The 23075-nt window shown below is 39.1% G+C and overlaps 1 protein-coding gene across 2 annotated transcripts in view; it reads left to right on the top strand.

Annotated features, from left to right (window-relative positions):
* PLCL2 (phospholipase C like 2) overlaps positions 1 to 23075 on the top strand; it is a 162296-nt gene that overhangs the window by 137267 nt on the left and 1954 nt on the right. For both annotated transcript variants that reach the window (XM_039837046.1, XM_039837047.1), the window contains exon 5: positions 9935 to 10044. In XM_039837046.1, coding sequence (XP_039692980.1) covers positions 9935 to 10044 — 110 coding nt within the window. The remainder of the gene's footprint in view (positions 1 to 9934; positions 10045 to 23075) is intronic.

The following is a 23075-nucleotide window of genomic DNA, read 5'->3' as shown; positions in this document are numbered from 1 at the left end:
TCCGCACCACCCTGCACTGCAGCCGCTGCACCCTCTGTGCGCACCGGGAAGTTGCAGGTCATGATGAATTGGTGAGAATATAGGGCAAACTGATAACTGTCACATTGTTGAGGGGAAGTAAAATGGGTCCACACCTAGGGAAGGCCATGGGACAGTGAATTTCAGAATTATAAATGATATACACTTTGAAATAGCAATTTCATCTTTTCAGAGTTTATTATACAGATATGGTCACATACTCGGGGAAGACATATGTACAATGACCTAAATTTTACAACCTTAATGTCCAATAGGAAAGCCTTCATTAAAAACATTATGATAGATCCATATAATGGAACATTATGCTCCCATAAAGTAGAATAAAGAAATATGTGTGTGTGCATGTATATATATACACCTGCACGTGCACCTGCACACACACATACAACATATGTACATATATAAGGAAGATCTTATATATACCTACGAGTAAAATATGTATGTTTTTTTAAAGGACAAGACAAACTGTGTGCACTTTGCTAGCATTTGTTGTAGAAGGAGCGGGGATGGCAGATCGGAGCCTCGTGTGCTTGTCAAGGCCCCTCCCCTGGGAAGAATACCTCAGGGAGAGTGAATGACAGCAGTTGCCTGATGGGAGGGGAGCAAGGTGACTGGGAGATGGGGTTGAGAAAGATAGTTCTCCATATACCAGTTTATACTTCTTAAATTATCGAACCATAGGACTATATTATCTGTTCAAAACTTAAAATTAGAAGAGGTGTAAAAAGAAAGGGAGACATGGAACAGTGAGGTCGCGAGGGGCTTGGTTATGGTGGTCACGCCAGGTTGTGGCAGAGAAGAAAGAGTTGATTTAAGAGTGACAGTCCAAACAAAGACATCCTAGGTAAAGATAATCTTTGAGTATAATTTGGGTGAAGAAGGCCATTTTATGTGAATCGAGATGAGGAGGGTGCCGCTAAACACATTATTCTGTGTGATCCCAGGTGAGTCACGTGGCCATGCGTTTAGAATGGCAGCATGGTAATTAGATTTCACAAAGGACTACGAGTTATGCAACTTCATCTCACCTAGAATTACCCAGATGGAGCACACTGGCAGAGGAAAGAGGGCCTTCTTCATATAATTCATTCACAAATTGCACTGCTGTGGATTTAACATCTCGAGGATCTTGTCATCCATCTGGGTTTCATGGATATTTTTAAGAGACCTGGTTTATCTATTCCACCTCATGTGGAATTAGATTTAACAGTTCAAAAATCCATCTTAAAATAATTTGGCTTTCGGTAATGCCAAGATTGTTTGGGAAGAAGACCAAGAAAAAGAGACTACCAACTGGAACTACATGAAAAGTAATTAGGCATTTCCATGTTCCATGGGGATTATGGTGTGAACACCCACTTGGCGGCGGCACACACAAACTTCAGACCCCTGGAATTGTGGAGCCGAGTGTATAGTTTATAAAAGCGGTACATTTTAACAAGTATTATATGTAAATTACGTGGAAAAAATGATCAGACACCCATATTTCGTTTTCAGGGTACTTTGTTGTGCCGTAAGACATGTGCAGACCGTGTTATAGTGAGGTAATTTTAATACTGTTGATAAATTGACCTCTCGAATGAGGTCCCAGATAGACCTGTGTTATATCCTATCTTCCAGGAAATAGCTCACTATACCTAGTTTGGGACATTTGAAATAAATTAAAATTATAAATATATATTTCTTTTGTCACCATTGGAAAAATTTTACCCCTTGCTTTTGGTTTCTGTTTTCAACACACACAAAAATATTTTTGCGCTGGATATGTCTGTGATAAAAGAGCTTTCTAGGATGGCAAATTAAATTTTCATTTGAAAAACTAACCTTTAAGTTTATCAGTGTATGATCAGTATGTCTCTCTCATAAGATTTTTTAAAATTATACTTCTAAAATTTTTAGCCATGTGCTACATGGTATATTTTAGATTCGAATCATTTAGATTGATAGAAAAAATCTCCACCAGAATGTTTGAAAGGTCATCTGCTTTATGTTTGGCAGGAGTAAACTGTATTCGTTTTAGTCAAAGAGGAAATGATGCCATGTTTCTGACTAAAACCCCCTTCTCTTCAAAGGAAAAGCCTCTTTTTTATATCTTAGTATTATATATGTCATGTGTTTTTTAATTTTAATTTTATTTTTATGGCTGTTTGTGATGGGAAGCAGGAAATTCGATAGAAGTGGAAATTTCTCTTCACTGTTTTCCATTATATGGAATTGTACTAATGTTCTTATTATATCATCTTGGAAAATTTACACTTGTTTATTAATTTTTATAGAATGTTACTGTATCAGCATTCCATTTTATTTATTATCATTAAGTTTTAAGCCCCTTGGAGGAATACTTTTAAAATATTTAAGTTATAAAGTATTTTGAAATAATAATTGGAAAATTATATGAAACCAACATAATTTGAGCTGTGCAGATTTTTGAGAGATGACATAGAAAGGAGCAATAACTTTCTAAAATGCAGTTCTTTACATAAAGGTCAAATAATATGCTTTTGTGTGGCCATACCAATTTTTAAAAGTTAACATTATAGCTATAAACTGAAAGGTTTAATGACTTGTGCAGTCTCCATCATGGACCCGTGGCCTAGCCTTGTTCTTTGTTCACATGGGCTGTGTCTTCCATCCCCTGTAGACCAGAACTGAACTAAACTTGTATAGAATTCACCTGTGGGATTTCCATGTGTCCTTTCTCTGCTGTTTGATGACCTGCTATCTATTTCCTTTGTTCTCAAATGCATTACCACAAAGGAAGTTGAGCAGATTTTCTCCTTGGCTAACATTCCAGAAGAAAAATAACATACAGCTTTTCCCTAGGAACAGCAACTTGGGGTCATGGAGTCAGAGGAACATAATTGGAGGTTTCGGGCACAGAGCAGCCAAGGCTCAAAGACAATCCTTCTGGCAAAAGAGCAGCCACAGCAGCCCTAGCCAGTTCTCTGTCTGAGAACTGACCATTCTCTGCCTTCTGGACACTGTTCGCCCAAGCTTTAATCCATGTTCCCATGCCCATCATTGGATTCGTGAAATATGTTCACAGCCTTCGAACTTTAATGCCTTTAAACACACTGTATATTTTGACTATTAAATAATACAGCCCCTTGCAATTGTATAACATGTCACACGTTTCAAAGGACTGTTTACCTAGTTAGTATTGGTTTTCAAATGAAGTTCACTAAAACTTAACAAAGATTTCAGTTTCTTTGGCCAGAATTAACTGTTACCTCACGTCTGGGTGGCAATGCCATAATAGATTCAAGGAATCCTGCTTCCTTCCCCTACCTCCTTAATAGCTGCCCTAAAATGTTACATTTTACCTTTAAAGAAAATGTGGGCAAAGCCATGCTTTTTTTGAGGCTCTTACAGTGCCATTTGATTTAAATCAGACTAGTAGATAGAACATTGACTAATAGAAAAAAATACAGTTATTTTGTTAAACAACTAACTTCAAGATAATGTGGACAGCTACACATGACTCAGATATACAGATGTCTGATGAAAACGTGTTGACGTAGTATTTGGAAGATACTGGAAACATACAGGGAAATAGAATTTGTTCCTGAAAGAAGAAAACAATTCCACTTCTTATTTCCTCATTTTTATTGGCCTGGTTTCCATTTTTGAACCTGAAGAGTGTTTCTACAGTGGGAAGTCTTGTCACTAAGCAGCAGCAGCAGCAGCAGCAGCAGCACAGACCTGCGCCCTCTGGTCTGCCGCCAGCGCCTGCCTGCGGCTCTCCGCAAGTCTCCCGGGCAGACCTCGGGCCACGGCAGCTAAGAGCCACGTTCTGTGAGAATACATGAGAGCTCTTTTGGCTTAAATCTGTCATTTTAAAAAGTCTCAATATTGATTTTGCAGGTGGTCATCCCAAAAGAAATCTTCAATAAAATTCTCATTATTTTCAAAAGTATGTGGGTTTTTCTTACCTGTACTTCACCAGGGAAAAATGCTTGTGTTTTGGCACTGGAAAGCCCTGTTTCAGTCCCTGATACCGCAGATGAGGAAACAGGTGCACAGAAAGCCGCCTTGGTCTGCATCTTCCCACAGTGCCTGCCGACAGGGTGGTACGTGGGTACAGCCCTCAGGGGTGGCCGCCGAGGGAATGACAGCAGCAGTGTTTGGTTCTTTTTACTTGCTCAGAGAAGCTGCTTTGGGTGGTTCTCTCAGATCTTATTCTTTTGAAAATTGTAAAGGCTCTTGTTAACAAGCATTGTGAAAAGCCTGATGAGAGGGCTGCTCCTAGGTGCTACACCTGTGTAAGTGAACAGTCTCCCTTCCCAGAGTGAAGGGACTGTCACTCTAAAATATTGGCATTGTAGAGAGACAGATAATAGACACATTGATAATTGGAAAACAAAGACCATGCCAGAAAAAGATATTTACTTTGTGTAATTGCAAGTCGGTGGGGTTAATAGTATAGTTAATAAGAAGGTAGACAGTAGAGCTGGCCTCTATGAGCTGACCAGAGGAGTAGCCACCAGAAGTAGCCATGTTTTGTTTTTGAACACAGTAATAGGAGGCACAGGTGTCCTAAGGCCCAACCTGCACCCTTAGGTCACAAGGAACTGTGCTGCCTGTTCACATGCCCTGCATCCCAGGCTCAGTGTGATAGATAGGTTTCTACTGAGGATAGGAGCTAAGATAGGAGCTCTCTTCATTCAAAGCTCAACATTCTTATTACTTCACTTAGGACAATAAGGCTAGAAAAGATCAGGCACAGGAATTGATAACTCACTGTCTTCCTTGTTATGTAACTTTCCAATATATATTTGCTTACCATTTATAACAGGTGCAATGACAACTCTGCCTTAGGAATGTTTATTATCTTCTCATTTTCTATCTAGTCACAAGTGAAAATGTAGGGTGGACTTCCTCAGGTTTTCAGAAATTTAAACTTTCCTGATTTATTATTATTTTAAAGATTAAATAATTTAATTCTAAATTACCAGTTTTTAAAATTCATTCTGTAACCTTTTACATTAAAATATGCAGTCCATATACGCCTACTGAATCTCCCATACATAGCATCTTTTTCCTAGTACAAAAATGTTGATTTGATATTGTACCTACAGAGTTTATTTTGCCATTGATTTTTTAAAAAGCAGCAGTTGTTATGTATTCTCTCATTATCATTTTAATGCTATTGCCCTATTTGCTATACTAATGCCATTAATATTCCTAAACAAAATTATGAAGATTTCTTTATGAAAGAATTGTCTGTAAGCCGATAAGTACTAGTTCTCTTACCCCAGTTTGTTCCCCTGCTTCTAGAAATCTGTAACTTTTTACTGTGTTTAGCATATTTAGGTAATAATGGGTTTTAATAGGACACAACACAGCACCTATTCAAATGACCTGCAAATGACGTATGATCAATAAATGTTGTTGGCTGACCAATTAGTGTTGTTACTTCATGAATCAAGAATTACTTTCGTTATACAAAATGACGTAACCTTTTGTATTTCAATATTATGGATATTTACTATTTACAGAAATAGGGAGATATTCTCAAAAATCTACTTATCAAAGAAATCTTAGAATAATAGTTCGGTTTTACCTGAGAATGGTATGACTTACAGAAGGAAAAGAGATACTGCTGTTAAGTTTCTTAATAAGATACAGACTCTTTTATTGGGCTAATGTTTCTTTGACAAAAATATTTGGGAAATAGGGGGAAAGTTACTTAATACCTCCCCCAGACAAGTTCTTTACACTCACTGTTAGTTCAAAGAACTGTAAAGACCTCCTGTGACACGTTAGAATAGATTTCCTGGTAATTTAATATCAAGGAAATAATGTAATTTGCATATTAGATCTATAATTAGATTTCCTTGTTTATAGGGACTGACCCTCTTCAAATGCATAATCTCATTCTTTCTCTCTCTGTATTCCCTTTGAACTGGGTCAGTGCCTATCCAATAGCCCTTACAATGTTCTGCCTCACAGCATAATTATGATACACATAACCATAGCAGGGACTCATCTTAAGGGCTGGGACTCTTGTTCGGAAAAAAAAAATGCATGGTAGTTCAAAAACCTTGGGATCTTGGGCTCAGGCAAACCAGTATTCAAATCTTTCTTTACCATTTCCTTGGGAAAGCTCTATAGCCCCTCTCCAGGTTTTCTGTGTAATATATGTAAAGTGCCTGACGAGCTGCCTCTTGCTTCTCTTCATTGTGTGCCCTAAGTCCTTTTGCACTGGGCTTTGCGTATCACAGGGGAGCCGTGCAGTCGCATGGTATAGACCAAGGTGACAGTCCTTTTATTTCCTTAAAAAATAAATTCAGCAAATGCTTCATATCAGTAGATTAGTGAAATGTTTGCGATGGTCAGTCTATAAGCTAATAATATAAAAATCTTCATTAAAGAAACAGATGTGTCATGTAGCAGACTAAATCATGAAATAAATAACAATAGAACTGATAGTCTTAGTGACTTTAAAATTTTTGATTTTATATTTTTAACATGACTTTTCTGGTTTTCAACTTACCATCTTTTTTGTGCCTATTTTTAAAGAACTTTATTAATAATACATTTTATACATCCCTATGGACTTTTACTGAACTACAGCTATTTTAAGAGGGAGAAGGTAAGGGGGGTTGTCTAGTCTCACTTTTTAATAGACATGTTAAATGTGAATTTTTTAGACAGCTATACTTGATTCTCTAAATGTTTCTCCATTTCTTACTCATCAGTATCATTTTTGATCATCTTAACTATGTTTCTTCCTTGAGTCCTCAGTCTTTCTCAGAGCATCCCATCTTTTTACTGCCCCTGGCTCCGTGTTCTTCTGAACTTTCTGAAAGCTGCTTTCCTAAAATCTGGGATAGTCATTTGTCTAGGCTCATGTTCCCTTCTTTGGCTCCTCTATGTTTGTATGATCTGTAGGTTTTTACTTGGTCATTGGATTGAAGCCCAGCATAGCCGTTCCTTTTACTGCCTCAGTACCTTACTCGTGATCAAGTGTTCAGCAAGGCCAGATAAACAGTCTGCCTTTAGTGGCGTGAGGCTTCCAAGCTGACACCTGCATGTTTGAAAAGTCCCACAGTATTATTTGTTTCACCTTTGTGCCAGTTTTGAAATTTGTAATAAAAAAAGGCATCATGATGAGCCTGCATCTGGTCAGGCAGTTGGCATCGGTTCCCTTTTCAATTTCTTGCCTTGTGCACCTCGAGGATCATAGAGTTGTAGTTGTGCACCTTCCTGTTTACAGAGACTTACTCCCTCATCCCACTTCTCCCGTCTCTTCTCGTTCCCATATTCCAGTCACGAAGGCCACCTGCCAAACCCTCAGTGATGCTTTAAGACTACAGTGCCTCCTGACTGCCAGAAATATAAACATTCTGACTATTAATGATTCAGATCCTGAAACCCAGATCTTGCTGAAGTCCAGGATTAAATCCTAACAGAAAAGCTAGCATATCAGGATCTTACCGTTAGAGCCTCACCTGGCCATGTTCTAGAAAGTGTGTCTGAGTGAGTCATCATGGCACACGCTGGGGAGACTCCCAGGTCTGACTAGGGAAGAGTGCATGTACCCGAGTGTGTGTGTGTGTGTGTGCGCGCGCGTGAGAGTGTGTGTGTATGTGTGTGTGTGTGTTTGTGTGTGGTTTAATGCTCTAGCAAAAATCCTAGGTTTTAGAACAAGATTGCTTCCTATTCATGGTTATTTGGTTGTTTGTTTGTTTGTTTTTGCAGTGTGTTAAGCCAGATGCATCCAGTGAAAGTCAGAACTAGCTGTAGGGTATGTAAAGTCAGAACTAGCTGTCTGAGCCAGGTCGACAGCAGTGGGAAAGAGGGTTTAGCTAATCAAGTTGGGATGTTCTTCAGTACCATCACTGACAGAGAAGTTGGAGGGGAAGAGAGTAATCAGTGTGGTAGTTTCCTAGACAATGTAATGAATATTACTAATTGCTGTTCTTTCTTGAAACCAGTGAGGTTCTTAAACCTTATTAGCATGACAGGAAATAGGACCATATTTCTTATTAGATGGGCAAAATAATAAAGAGAAAAGAAAAAAGATTAAATTGGCAATTTACCGTATGTGTTATCAGCTTTTGCTTATTGTTGAAAGCTACTAAGGAATAAAGTTGCTGTCAATTTGCTGTTAAAGAATTGCTTTGAGGTGGGTTGCAAAGAAATGGAGTTAGAAACTGGAATGCCCAGCTAAACAGAAAAAGTGTATTATAAAATGCAGGAAACGTAAAATTATGACCACTCCACATTATTTGTAATAGCAAAAGTTTTGAAACAACCCAAAGTCCATCAGTAGGGAACTGTGTAAATGCTGGTCCATCCACACAATGGAGTCAGTGGAGCTGTTAAAAAAAAAAAAAAAAAAAAGTGAGCAAGAGCTCTATACACTAACATGGAATGATCCTACTAGGTAGTTTCATGAAGGAAAAAACAAAAACCAAGGTACAGAATGGTGTACATGATATGTTACCTTTAGTGTAAGGGGGATTTTGAATATCTACACATTTGTTTATATTTTCAAAGAGAAACAATACAATAGAAAGATAAATTAATAAAAATGTGTAGAGGACAGGAGGGATCAGGTTAGGGGGGACCAGGAAGGAAGCAAGATTTACCTGAATACATTTTGATATATAGTTTCACTTTGGAATCACGTATAGTTTTGAAATAATAAGAAATTATATCCAAAAACACTACCCCTCATACACACAGAATATAAAAAAAAAGGAACCTAACTGTACTTTGTTAGTGACATAACCACATAAACAAAGAATTCTTCTGACTGACCTTAGAACATATTTTTACTGTACATTCTCACTGAGATATACTTTTTTCTAAGGACAGAAAAAAGGCAAAGAAAGTTTTCATTGGTTTTAGTAGTCTTACCATTAACAGTTATGTTGATGTGATTAGGATTTAAGATTTTCCCACCTAACAGATAAATAAACATAAAATTAAAGATATACATATGTAAAAACCCTGTATACTTCAATTTGAAGTATTAGCAAGATCTTATTCTTCCCTTTTAAAAAAGAAAAAAACATGTCCAGTGAAAAAACCTAGAAAACAATGGAAAACTCAGTAACAATGAGCACTCTTAGCACACAGATCATGGCCCGCCTACAGAATCCAGAGGTCCTGGGAGAAACACCTGGTTCCAGGTCTGAGATGGGAAATGTACTTAATAGTCTAGAACATCTTGGGCAAGATAGCCAGAAATGTATCAAAGCCTAATTGGTCATTTAGGTCCTCTCTGAAGGATTCTCATTGGCCAGAGATGGGGTAATTGACAACTGAATATGCAAAAAAAATCCATAAATTATAATGATATTAAACCAGTAATAGGATATTCATATCACGCCTGCATTCTTGTATTGTTGTTGCATGAGGAGCCTCTAGAGACTATTTTGAATGACAATTGAGAATATTAATTTGATTATGTAAATTATAGTAAAGTGGCATAATATAAATGCCAAGTTAGAGTTCATGGTCTTTCTCTCCATCTTCTCCCTTTTTAGTATCTGACCTGACATTGACTCTTATTGTGACACGAAATGCAAGACCTGGGTTCTAGTCCCAGCTCTTCCTCCTGCTCCCTCCACAGCCATCAATCTCTGAGTTTTGCTGAGCCTCAGATTCCTAACCCCTAAAATAAGAATGAGAACGATCCTATGTGCCCTCTTTACCCTTAAAAACCGTGAAGAACAACCACTGACCACTAAGATACCTTCTACCTTATTGATACTGTGAATTTCACTGTTTCTCCCCATTATTACATTATTAAATTGGCACATTCATGAAATGCCATTAGAGGTTGGAATTATTTAGCAATCCCTAGAAAAATAAATATTGCTGGTTTATTACCACAAATTAGATGGGGAAGTAATCTATTTTGTCTTTTTATTTCTTTCAGCCATGGAATTCCACGAACACTTGCACAGCATAGGCACCAAGGAAGGTTTGAAGGAACGAAAACTACAAAAAGCAGTGGAGAGCTTTACCTGGAATATTACCATCTTAAAGGTATCCAGTGAGTTGTTTCTGGTGCTGTCGATTCTGCAGTCTTTTTCGGCATGTTTCTTTCTGTCAGTGTAACATTTCCCGCATCGTATGATATCAGCCACTGGAGGATATACATGGTCACAGAATCCACTGCCCTCTGCCCCCCGGGGAGTCTGCAGGTCAACATCTGGGCAGAGTGGCTCAAAGGGACAACATAGGGACTTCGATGGTTGGCACATTGTGGATCCTGGTAGGAAGGGAAAGGACCTTGCATTTCATCCTTAAAGTATTGTAAAGTTCAGAAATGCCACTTGCTCTAAGTGAAATAGAAAGTATTGATTACAGAGGAAATGATTAGGAATTTAAAGATTCTAGTTACTCGAATTTTGTTTAACACTTTAAATTATAATCAGCCTTAATATTAATAGGATCCCAAAAACAGAGAAAAGAATCGTGTGGGGCATAGTCAAAAGAAATATGTAAAAGCATTGCCATTTGAAAGAAATTTCCTTCCTTCCTTCTGTTGACGTAAGAACAGCCAAACCTGTACAGGATTTTTGTAAGAGTTTGCTTGAGGGAAACTGATGACATATACCAGGGAGCAATATCTCAAATGCTCCCAAGAATTGCAGCTCCTTTTATGCATTTGAAATTAAGGAGAGAAGGTAAGGAAGATTGCATGGAAGTGGGAAAAAGCAAGGCTGGGATTGGGTTATAGGATAGTTAACAAGATTATGTGCTCTCTTGAGGGTGGTTACTTATTTCAGAGGTGAGTTAACCTAGAAGCACAGAAACAATGAACAGAGTTTGCTTAAGGTAAAGATAAATCTTTTACTAAAAAGTTATATTCCTGGATCATGACTACCCACCTTGACCTGCCAGTTAGGAGTTTATGATCAGATCACCCTGTGAGGTTACTTTCCACAGAACCCCTTTTTTATCCATCGTTCCTTCCATCCTTCCTTCCTTCTTTCCTTTTTCCTTCCTTTTTTTTTCTTCTTTCCTTCTTTTTTTCTTTCTCTCTTTTTCTCCTCTCCTTTTCTTCCTTTCCCTATTTTCTCTTTTCTCTCTCTCCCTCCGTCCCTCCCTCCTTTCCTTCCATCTATCTTTATACCTCAGCGTGACCATTTAAAGTAACTTTTATTATAAAAGTAATACATTTTCATTATAGAAAATGTCAAAATAGCATAACCAAAGGTCAGTATAGTTCCATCAGAAACAATGACCGTTGGCCCTTTGCTGTACTTTCTTCGTTTTTTTCCTCTGCACTACATATGATATGACATGATTTCTAAAATAATGCTGTGTATGCACCTTGATACTTTTTTGAGTTTTGTCTTAATGATCTTTACTTTTCTTCATCTCAGTGTTTCAGAACTTGGCTAATTTTAACACAGAAACAATATTTCACTCTGATCTTGGACAGCAAAATGTAAAATTACTGTCTGGTATTCACCCTCCAAACTTTCTGCTCAGTTGAATTCAAAACTGTAAAGACATTATCACAGCTGCCTCTTTTCATTTCCCCACTCCCCTTCAAGTTAAAAGATCCATCTCTACAGCAGACACAGTTTTCTGATTTGATTTAATAAAAGTTACCCTTCCTAAGCTAGCCAACTTGCGTTTTCTCAAGTTAAACCCCTACTCATTTTTATAAGTTAAAATCATTTTCTTCTTCAAACACTTCCCTTCCTACACATGTGCTTTTTTTTTTTTTAAATCTCTAGACCTTCAGCTTAGTATTTAACTGTGATTGTAGTTTAGTAAACAGTAGAGATAAGAATTTACAATGAAAAGGAATTTGGCTTTGCAACTTGCTGACTCACTCCCACCAGAGCTGGGGGGGTGGGGAGGGGGGTACCTTACAAACTTCTTGCAAACCTCAGGAAAAAAATAGTACAGTTGTTTATAGCTCTGTGATAGGAATAAATCCTCATTGGGCTTTTATTTTATTACAGGCAAAAATAGAATTAGGGACCAATCTTCCATCTGTCAGCTATCCTTGCGACTCCTTTGTGGTCCGGAAACCAGCAATCTGGTATCGCCTGGGAGCTTGTTCAAAATGCAGACTCCCAGGCTCCACCCTAGGCCCCCTGAATCAGAGTCTGTGATTTTACAAGATCCCAGGGCATTCTTATGTTCATTAAAGTTCGAGAAGCACTGGGAAAAGAGCCACTGAAAATGGGAGTCTGGCTCACATAATAATGAAAAACAGTTGACAAAGTAATGTACCAGATTTTAGAAATAAGTAATTGGACCAGATAACTATGCCAAAGAAACGTATTTCTTTTCGACTTGTCGATGTAAGAAATGTCCAAATCTGTAGAGAATTTTTATAAGAGTTTATTTGTGCCAAACTGACAACAGTGCCAGGAAGCAAGATCTCAGATGCTCTGGAGGAAGACAGTTGTTCTTTTATACCTCTGGAATTAAGGAGCAATGGTAAGGAAAATTACACGAAGATGGGAGAAAGCAAGATATGGATACTCAGCCAGATTACGTGCTCCCTTGAGGGTGGTTACTCCTTCATGGGGTCTGGAAAAGAGGATTAATTCTGGCATTGCAAAGGTGCCTTAACCCAGATGCACAAGAACAATGACAGGGCTGGCTTTTACTAAAAACGTTATGGGCCTGGGGCGTGACTGTCCACCAGAATTTATGATCAGATCACTCTGTGAGGTTACTTTCGGTCACTGTGGTTGTACATACTCCCTTTTTCATCCACAGACTTATGTCTAGGAGAGAGAATTAATACCTCAGAGTTACATTTGTATGGCAACAAATGTATAATAGGATATTATACATTTGTATAATATATACATTTGTATAATAAATGTATCTATAGGATAATAGATAGTTTTGAAATTTCCAGGATAATATTGCTGTGGATGTTGTCTGAGTATGGTAGAACCTAAGCAAAGAATGGGAAAAAATTGGAGAGATGTATGTCATTTCTGTACAATGGAAGCGCTTTTTTCCTTCCTATTTCACAAGCTTAAACCTTCTTTAGAAGAATTGGTGTTCCTAGAGTCTTAGATGTGACTTTTGGTCTGAGTTGAGCTACTAGCCTTTCCTGGCAGGAGCTCCTCTCATTGCTTGTTCTCTGTGGTGAACGTGGGGAGGTGGCAGCCCTCCAGGGCTACCTGTGGTGTGCAGTAGGCAGCAGGTGCGCACAGAGACTCGGAGAAGTCTTCAGGTGATGCTGGATATGGAGAGTGGAGGAGAAGGAGGACAGGAAGGCCTGCTAAGGGGGCTGCGAGGCCAGGCATAGGAACTACCTGGGGTGCTTAAAAATGCAGTCACCTGAGCCCCACGTGAGACCTAGATCAGAATCTCCAGGCGTGGGATGCAGGTATCTGCTCATTCAACAGATTCCTCAGGAGATTCTGAGGCACCTTAAAAAAATCAAATACCACCACTGTGGAATCAAATCAAAAGCATCTTTTCTTACGCATCACCCCACTCATTGGAACAATAAAGGAGGCAGGGTAACCAATCATCCCGGGACATAGGACTTCAGGGTGAAAACCGACAGTCCTGGGCAAACAAGGACAATTGGTCACCCTGAGAGGAGGCACCTGCCATAAACTCTTTTCACCTAAGGATGGTCATCTGAGTTTTTATGAATCTTTACTTTGTTTAGTTTTTTAATTTTCAGGATTGCTTTAAAATACAGAAATGAACAAAGAGCTATCATCCATGATCCCCACACCCAGAGTGACCCACTGTTAACATCTTGGCATATTTACTTCTAGTCATTTTTTTTTCTTTGAATAAAAATCATTCATTTGTTCTTGTAAATATGTCTCTATTATAAAGACTTTTTTTTAATGGAGAAAAGATAAAAGTTTTAAAATGATCTCCGATTCTCTCTCTGAGAAATAACTATTATTAAATGTAGGCGACCTTACTCCAGAAAACTTTTTATTATGCATATGGATGGATGGATGGATGGATGGATGGATGGATGGATGGATGGATAGATGGGTGGAGATGCATTTTATTGATTCTGAGTCATACTTTTTTCATATTTTTGACATCTTTGAAGTTGGTAGGTATATTATAGTCCATGGTGTCTTTGCATTGTATCCTAGTTAAATTGAAAGTTTCCTAGTGGCATATAAAATAGTGGTACATTTCACAAGCACTTGTGTCTCAGATATTATAAAGCAAGGTATATCAATAGATAGAATCCTACTATAATTGCTTTTTGATTTTTTAAAAAATATTACTTTTCTTTATTTAACAGAAGAAAAATAAACCGTAAAGAAGGTAAATGAATTTCTGAACAGTTTTTACTGTAAGAGGTATTTATTTCCTATAAATCCATCTGAGTTTAAGAAAAGAGATTATAAAAAATGTTAATAGGACTCATCTTTTTGAGTTTTTTTTTAAAGCTACATGTTTTAATTATAAGCTTTGTTGGTTGACCTCTGTTATGAAAGATGAGAACATTAGCAGTCTCTAATATATCTAGGTAGGGAGTTAGGCATATTGTTATTTTCCCATCGTCCAAGTTTAAATATTTCCATTTGGTTCCAAAACTAATTAGTTCCAAAAACACATTGTTTGGTATAAATTCAATATTTAAATTGGTTTACTGTCACCACCAGTCCAAGAAGTCACCCACGCTTTTCTGTAGCCTGAGGGAGTGGCAGAGAGAAGAGATAAGTCTCAGCTGGGGGGGTGATAGACAGCCTTTGTTTAAATACTTGGACCAATCTTTCTCAGAGTTTGCAAATGTCCTGTTCCAGAGTTTCTGCTGCATAGTTAGGAAGAGTGTGTAATCCATTCCCATTGGCTTCTGATTGCTTTTTTAATTCAGAAGCCAGCCCTAAAGACCTCATTCCCATTAGATCATTCTCTCTCTCTCTGTGTCAACTTTATTGAGGTATAATTTATATGAAGTAAAATTTACCGATTTTATCTGCACAATTCATTGAAATTTGACAAATGTATATAGCCATACAACCCTACCACAATAATGATAGAGCATTTCCATCACCCCCAAAAGTTCCCTTGTGCCTCTTTGTAGTAAACTCCCCCACTTTGCCGACCACTGACCCGATATCTGTCTCTGTGGTGTCACCTGTTCTGGAATACCATGTAAATGGAATACAATAGTATGTAGTCTTTGGGCCTGGCTTCTTTCATTTAGCATAATGCTTTTGAGATTCATCCCATCCTCTGTCCCATCATCTCCTCCACCCCATCAAATAGCAGTAAAAAGAAGACGCTCACTCAGTTTGCTTTTCTTGTTTTGTCGGCTGTTAGGATTTTCAGGATTTCTGTGAATTGTCAGTATGAATTCTGTGTTGCTGAGGTTTACTAAATTATGTTATCATCTTTTCTTTGTTTGGTTGCCACTTGTAGTTTTTTTGTTTGTTTTCATTTTTGTTAATTTTACTCTTTGTTTATTTCATCAGGAATGTGGGAAGGAAATTCTGTAATGCATTTTCAACCCATCAGCTTAATCAAGACATTCCTCTCCCTTTATTTCCATTTTCTAAAATATTCACTGTACTGGTGATACTTTTCATTGTTTCTATTTATTACCATTCCTATTATGGTACAATCTCGTAGTAGATATATAGAATTTTACTCTCCGTAACTTCACCTCTGCCCACTACAGTAATGCCTTCAAACAACACGGAATTATTCTGTTTCCTCTCCTCCAACCCCCATGACATATCTGGGAACTATCGCATCTTCTCTTCGACCTCCCTGACTCAGGTCAGACATGCTCAGTCTCTTCCACAGATGCTAGAATGAGATGGCTTCTGGTCCCCTGCCATTTGGTTCCTGGGCCTTCTGAAGGCAGCTCTGGTTTGTCAGTGTTCTTCATAAGATGAGGTGACCAGAATTATCCCCATACGTCAGATGTGGCCTGGTCTCATCAACTCAAGAGTGAGATTCATCGATATGGTTTTGCTCACAGTCTGAAAATTATCTTACTGTTAATATAGGCCAAAATTATATAGTACCTGGGTCACATAATGGACTTAAACAAAGCTGTTACAAGGCAAGACGTTTTCCAGATGAATTGCTACCAAGCCAGCTCTCTCTATTCTGTGCCACTCCACTCTCAGAAATAAGACCAAAAACTAAACCCTGAAAGTAATTAGAGGTTTGCTCTCTTTAGGAACACAAGAATTCTGCCAAAAATAAATAATTAAACCAGACAGATTTTGCACCTGGTAAGACATTAATCTTGATTTTATTTGTTTTGACCTGAGGTGCAGTGCTTATCTTGAAGACCTGAACACTAACGTTTGTTTCCTCTCTGAAAATTATTTTGATAGCTTATGTGTAACTCCTTTTCTTTCTTGGTGCTAATATCCTTTATTATTTTTTATTTTTTAATATCCTTTAGTTATTGTATTTATCATAGGTGATGTATTAAGTTGCCTGTTTTCCTGAAAAGCTATAATTGACTGGAAGCCATTTATTTAGTGTGTAACAACGCCTCAGATGGCCCAGAAAATCAAAGCTACAATAATGTTTGTCATAGGCAGGCTTTTGTGATTACTCAGCTAATATTTGATCATACAAAGGTATGCTTAAAAAATTAATAGGGTGAAGGAAGTGCTTATGCATGCACTGCTTTTACTAGCGTTTGCAAGAGCTTTCACACTCATGGATGCTCATCTCTCAGCATCCCCTCACTCTTCATTCCTCTCTCTGTGCAGTTGGGCCACCCTCCTCGCCTCTCTGACGTGGTCCCTCTGCCTGAACCCATGCTTGGACCTGCGACCTTATATGCTTCAGTCGTGGCTCACTTGCACTGTCTGGAGACTCCAGTGGGTGCTCCTGAAACCCCCACCACACTTCTGCCACCAAAGCAACCACCTCTGTGCTAGGAGAGGCCCCTCACTGCAGGGGCTGGCTCTCACTGCCAGGGTGAAAATTAGCCCTTCCTATGACCCGCTCTGTAACATAGGGAGATGCACTCACAGTGGGAACTTAGAAAGCTTCGTAGCAAGGAAATCCCGCTATTAAACAATGGGTTGGCTCCAAAGGCATCATTCATTGGAACCATATATGGAAGGTTGTGTTTCCACAGCCCGGGGCCTGCTGAAATCCTTTCCCGCCCTTCTGCCGAGGCTCCGTTCAGACACCACACCTCTTCCACGGTGCTGCCCGAGAGCCCCCCACCCCCTATCTTTGTTGAGTGAAACATAAAATTGTTTCTGAGGAGAAAGGCATTCATTCTGAATGTAAATTAAATAAATTGAATCTCATATTTAAATTATGAACTTTTATACAAACCTTTGAGCAAAACCATTGTTCAATTGGGGAATAACTGTAAATATGATGAAATAGCCAAAATATTGGCAATAAAAGGGGGGACGGAGAATTGAGAATCATCTTCAGATTGATCCTCCCAGCCCCATCATACAATTAATGTCTCTCTGGATTACGAGAAAAATCAAGGGTTAGGAGCCATATAACTCCTCACCCACCTCATCTGCACCCCCAAACCCCCTGAGGTGGAAGGCAGGGGAGGGAAGGCAGTATTTCATAAGTGTTCAGTGAGATGAGTTAGTTTGCAACTCACATTCCACCCCCTTCAAACATGTGAGTGAATATAAGGGGAAGCTAAAAGGACAGCAAAAGTCATGAAACATTTACAGTGAACCTCATGTCCTACAGAAAAGCACACACCACCATTGCCTGCTGCTCCGGCTTTAAGAGCTGATGATCAGGGGATCTTTTTTCAAGCGTAAGGTTTGTGGAGACTTCAGTGGGAAGAAGACCTGACCAAGCTCGGAGGCCTTCCTTAACTCTGATTAATGCACAGCAGTCTTGGCCAGCCACACAAGACCACTCGACAGGGAGCTGTCACAGTGTGATAAGTGGCAATTTAGAGTCAGTAGCCGAGAGATCCCCATGCCAGTTCGTTCCATTGTTCACTCATTCCTCATTCAACAAATGCAGATTGGAAATCTATATTTCTGCTCCTGTGTTTAATTGCAGGAAAACTAAATTGTCTGCATGATTGGTGGCATACTGACTACATTAAAAATGTGGACGTTCCACTTTGCTTGCTTTCAATTGTTACATGTAAGAAAACAAAACACATAGAAAGCTGTGTATGTTTAAGTGTAATTTGCTATGTAGACTCTGCCTTGGCCTGACTTTTAATCTCTCTAAATTCAGTTTCATCATCTATAAAATGCAGATAGTAATTGCAACATACCCACAGAATTGAGAAACTCCCATGAGATAGTCTGTGTAAAGGGCTTAATACAGTGCCTGGCACACAGTAGTCACTCAGTAAATGGTAACTATTATTTCAGAGGGCTTTGCTGTTATATATTTCCACCTATCTAATTTTTGACATATTGCAGGCTCCGTGGTTTCAAATTTAGGACTGTAATTATGTTCGCAGCCTTCTCTACCAATTTAAATTGTGGTTGTAAGAAATATAATATATTAAATAGTTTCCATAGCACTCTTAAAAGAGGTTTATACATTTGGCCTGTGATTCTGAATACTTACAAAATACTGGCTTGAAATATATTTGGTTTCTACATGAGTCTCACGTCACCCAAAAGAGTGACCAACCACAAAATAGTTACTAAAATGTGAGATATCTGTGACTACCTACTATTAATATTCTAGATTAAGGCTTTTGTCTCCTGGTCACAGGTTGCATTAGGGTTTTGCAGGTTTGAGTCTCTGGTTTTGGTTATAGAAGATGCTTGGGTGAGAGACAAGAGGAACCCTAGACCCATGTTCCATCATCTCAGAGTGACACTGAGGATACCTGAGGCCTCTTGAAGACTTGCAGGGTGACAGGAAAGATAAGGACACATACATCTAAATTGGAGAGCAAGGGCCCAGCATGTGGGTTGGTGTTAGGCTCTCTCGGGCTGACCATCTGTCTTCCTGCTGGGCCTTGGTGCTCTCCAGGTATCTTCCCCCTTTTCTTTATCTCAGGCAGTCTTATCTCTTAGGGGAGCAGAAGGTATCAGTGAAGGTACCTAAAATCTGCTATGATTCTTTCTGTGTTCCTAAGTGGACAAAGAAACCAGGAGGAGGCAGCCTAGTCTACACCATCCATGTGAACCGTCTCAGACTGGGGTCTTTGGCCCTAGTACAACCCAAAAGTTGGTGTGGGCTCCAGGCATGCTGAGGTCAAAGTAGACACTGATAACTTACATTCCTATTCACATTGAAACAAAAAGTTATTTGACCACTTTTATGCCTTCTTCAGACTCCCCAAGTGGTATGAGTGTCCTCTTCTTTCCCCTTCCTCCCGCTGCGTGTAATTTGGGAGGAAGGTGTCTGCTGGCCCTCAGGGAAGGGCAGGTGGCCACCTTCACTCTTCCTACATCTCAGCCACGTGGTCATTGCAGAGGTTGGTGGCAGAGGTCAGGGAGCATTCGTGGCCACACTACATCACTCACCTCAAAAGTAAGGCAACTCCATTTTTCTCTTGTAGTTTGACAAAAAAAAGCTTTGAAAAAAATTAACTGAATATATAGAATCCTTATTGTTTTAGCTCTAGGTCTAAATAAAAGCAATAAATTGTGATTATTAATTTTGGATTCAAAAGCTATGTAGCACTAACAGATGTGCCTTGCAACATTTTTAATACGTTAAAAACCAGGACGTCTTTTGTGGTCAGACAGAAAGTTTGGCGATTGGCCAAGTGTTGAGTATGGTTAGGGCACCAGCTCTGGCATTTGGCATCTGCCATCATTTCTTTCCTGGCTGCTCCAACCTCTGATCCAATTCCAGAGAAGCCACAGGCAGAGCCAGAAGGAGCACGGTCACTCCATACTCTCAGCAAGAGCTGCTGGGAACCAGCCCTGCCCTTAGCTACATTTTTTAAAGATTATTTTCTGAGTAAGAACCTTAAATATTTTGACCTAAGGTTGTTATAAATCTTTCAAGATGAAAACCAAATAGAATAAGTTATGAAATTCAAAACGGAATGTGTGAAACCAAATAGGATTTGAGTTTCTCAACTAAAAACACTGCAAAGCCAGTTTTGTAGGAGTCTTCGAAACCAGACACCCTATGTCAGTGGGTGGCAGCGTTTTAAATAGCCTTTGCTCTTTTGAAGCAATGCGATGTGAACACTGCTATAGCAAACACCATCATCTCTTTCAGAATTGTTTTTTACTCACACTAGATGCCACGATTCCAAGACATATAAGACATGTAGTTTTGGATGCACAGAACAAAATAAAACTGAGGCAGATAAAGGTCAGCAACTCCCCTGCCCAGGTCTAGCACCTGTGGAGGCCCTCGGTGTCTCAGCCAGGGAACGGCCAAAGGCCTGGTCTGTTCAAGATGCAATAACAACTTGTCTGAACTTGAGGAACATGAGATTCAACCAGATAAAGAACTTTATTTTACCACGTTAATTATCCTACACCATCTGGGGATTTTTGTTTCATCATCCTGTGGTAGGTCTGTATATGCTGACATGGAAAGATTGCTAAGATATGTTTTTTGGTAGGGGAAAAAAAAAAGGAAACTGAAGAATAATATACTTTGCTTATTTCATTTATGTAAAAATAAAATACCTAAGTATAATATATGTAAATGCAAAGAAAAGGGTAAAATACATTGTTTAGGAGGCAGCTATGAAGATTAAAGAGACTTTCACATTTACTCTAATTATATTCATTCAGCATGTTTACTGAGCTCAGGTTTTGTGCCTGGTGCTGTTCTAGGATTGGAACCTGAAGCCATAAAAGTCTCTACATACATGGAGCTCACATGTAATGAAACAGACAACGAAAAGGCAATAGAGTATGTCAGAGGGTAATAAATGTTATGGGGAAACCAAGGCAGGGAAGGGGTAAGGAGAACTGTGAGCAGGAGGTGGAAGTTCTAATTTTAGATAAGTTGTCAGAGAAGGCTCCCATCGCTGAGACGGGAGCTTCAGCGTCTAGACCTGAAGAAGGTGAGAGAGTGAGCTGTGTGCATTCCTGGGCAGCAGCCTTCCCTGCACAGCGAGTGGTGAACACAGACTTTGAGACTGGACCAGGGAGGACCTGCTGAGTTTGAGGAACATTTAGGAGCCCAGGGTAACAGAGGCCGGGTGAACAAGGCAAGGCAGTAAAGGTTGAGGAGAGTGTGGGGGCAGGTCATATAGGGCTGTGAGAAAAGACTTGACTCTCACTCTGAGATACGTGAGGAGCCACAGAAGGAGGGGCATGTGCTGGCTATGTTTTAATTGGATCTCTCTGGCTCTTGGGTTGAGGAGGAAGGAGCCTGACAACCAGTTGGGAAAGTATTGTCATAAACCCAGAGAAAAGTGATGGTGGTTTAAGCCACAGTGATAGTAATGAAGGTGGTAAGAAGTGGTGAGAACGTGTGTGTTTACTTTTTTTTTTTTTTAAGATAGAGCCAATAGGAGCTACTGACAGGCAGAATGGGGGATGCAAAACAGGAAAGAAGTCAAAGATCATACTGGGGTCTTCGGTCTGAGTCACTGCAAGAACAGTTGTCTTAACTTAGGGGGAGTGGTAGTGTATTGAGAACTCAGTTTTGGACATGTCAAGTCCAGGAAGGCATGCCAAGTAGGCATTTTGAACAAAGACCCACTGATTTTTATTAATAAAAATATCAATGCAGAAATCAATGGAATTAAAAACAGGAAATTAATAATCAACAAAACCAAAAGCCAGTTTTTTGAAAAGATCAATAAAATCAATAAGCCACTAGCCAGGCTAACTAGGGGGTGGAAAAGAGAAAAGACACAAATTATTAATATAAAAAAGGGGACATGAAAAAGGGGACATCACTGCAGATCCGGTGGGCTTTAGATAACTGGTGATTGCCAGACAGGAGGGGTTTGGTGGCTGGGTAAAAATGTGAAGGGATTAAGTACACGTTGGTAGTTACAAAAGAGTCGCAGGGATGTAAAGTACAGCACAGGGAATATTTTTTTAAAGTACTCTAACCACACGATACACCAATCACACTCCTTTTGGCATCTACTAAAATTAATCAAAAACATGTTCGCACAAAAACCTGCACATGGATGTTTAGAGAAGCTTTATTCATACTTGCCAAAATTTGGATGTAACTGAGATGTCCTTCAGCAGATGAATGGATAAATAAACTGTGGTATGTACATACAGTGGAATATTACTCAGCACTGAAAAGAAATGAGTTATCAAGCCGTAAAAGACACGGAGGAAAGTTAAATGCATATTACTAAGTGAAATAAGCCAATCTGAAAAGGCTGTATACTGCATAAATTCAACTATATGACATTATGGAAAAGACAAAACAATGGAGTCAGTCAGATCAGCGGTTGCCAGGGATTAGGAGGAAGGGAGAGAAGAATGGTTGGAGCATAGAGTGTGGTGCCGTGAAGGTGGGTCCATTTGTCCAAACCCATAGAATGTACAACACCAAGAGCAAACCTTGGTGTAAACCATGGGCTCTGGGCAGTAATGATGGGACAATGTAGGTTCATCAGTCATGACAGATGAACCACTGTGGGGCAGGATGTCAGGAGGGAGAAGGTTGTGCCTGTGTGGGAACGGGGTAATGGGAACTTTTCTGTACTTTCTGCTCAGTTTTGCTGCAAACCTGAAACTGCTCTAAAAAATAAAAGTTTATTAATTAAAAATAACATTTAGAGTTTTAAAGCATAAATGGACTATCTAGTTACAATCTGTTAACCATAAATGTATGTGGCAATCCTGATGTAAGGAAAATAAACTCTAACAAATTATATTCCTGGCACAATATGCTATGTTTATATACAAAGACCTTACTACTTGTGAAATTTCAGTATACGAGCTCAATGACTAGGAACAATGAATAAAAATGAAGTTCTTTCAGTTAAACTAAGCACTGAAATATCTATTTATAGTTACTAATTAGAGGTCTATGTAAAGCAGGAAAACCATGAATAGTAAGTGGTAAACAGCAAACCATTCTGTGGATTCCGGCCTCGTGGTGGCTTAAATTGCATTGCAATTTCGTCTCACTAGTGGCTGAGATTTGATTGTAGCCCAGTTGCCTGCCGAGGTTAAGTCCTTACCTGTCACCCTTCTCAGGTGGCCCCGAGCTTT

Source organism: Pteropus medius, unplaced genomic scaffold, assembly GCF_902729225.1.
Source record: "Pteropus medius unplaced genomic scaffold, Ma_sr-lr_union100, whole genome shotgun sequence".
NCBI classification, from domain to species: Eukaryota; Metazoa; Chordata; class Mammalia; order Chiroptera; family Pteropodidae; genus Pteropus; species Pteropus medius.
Note: the sequence above shows the minus strand (reverse complement) of the source record. Positions and strands in the feature narration are given on the sequence as shown.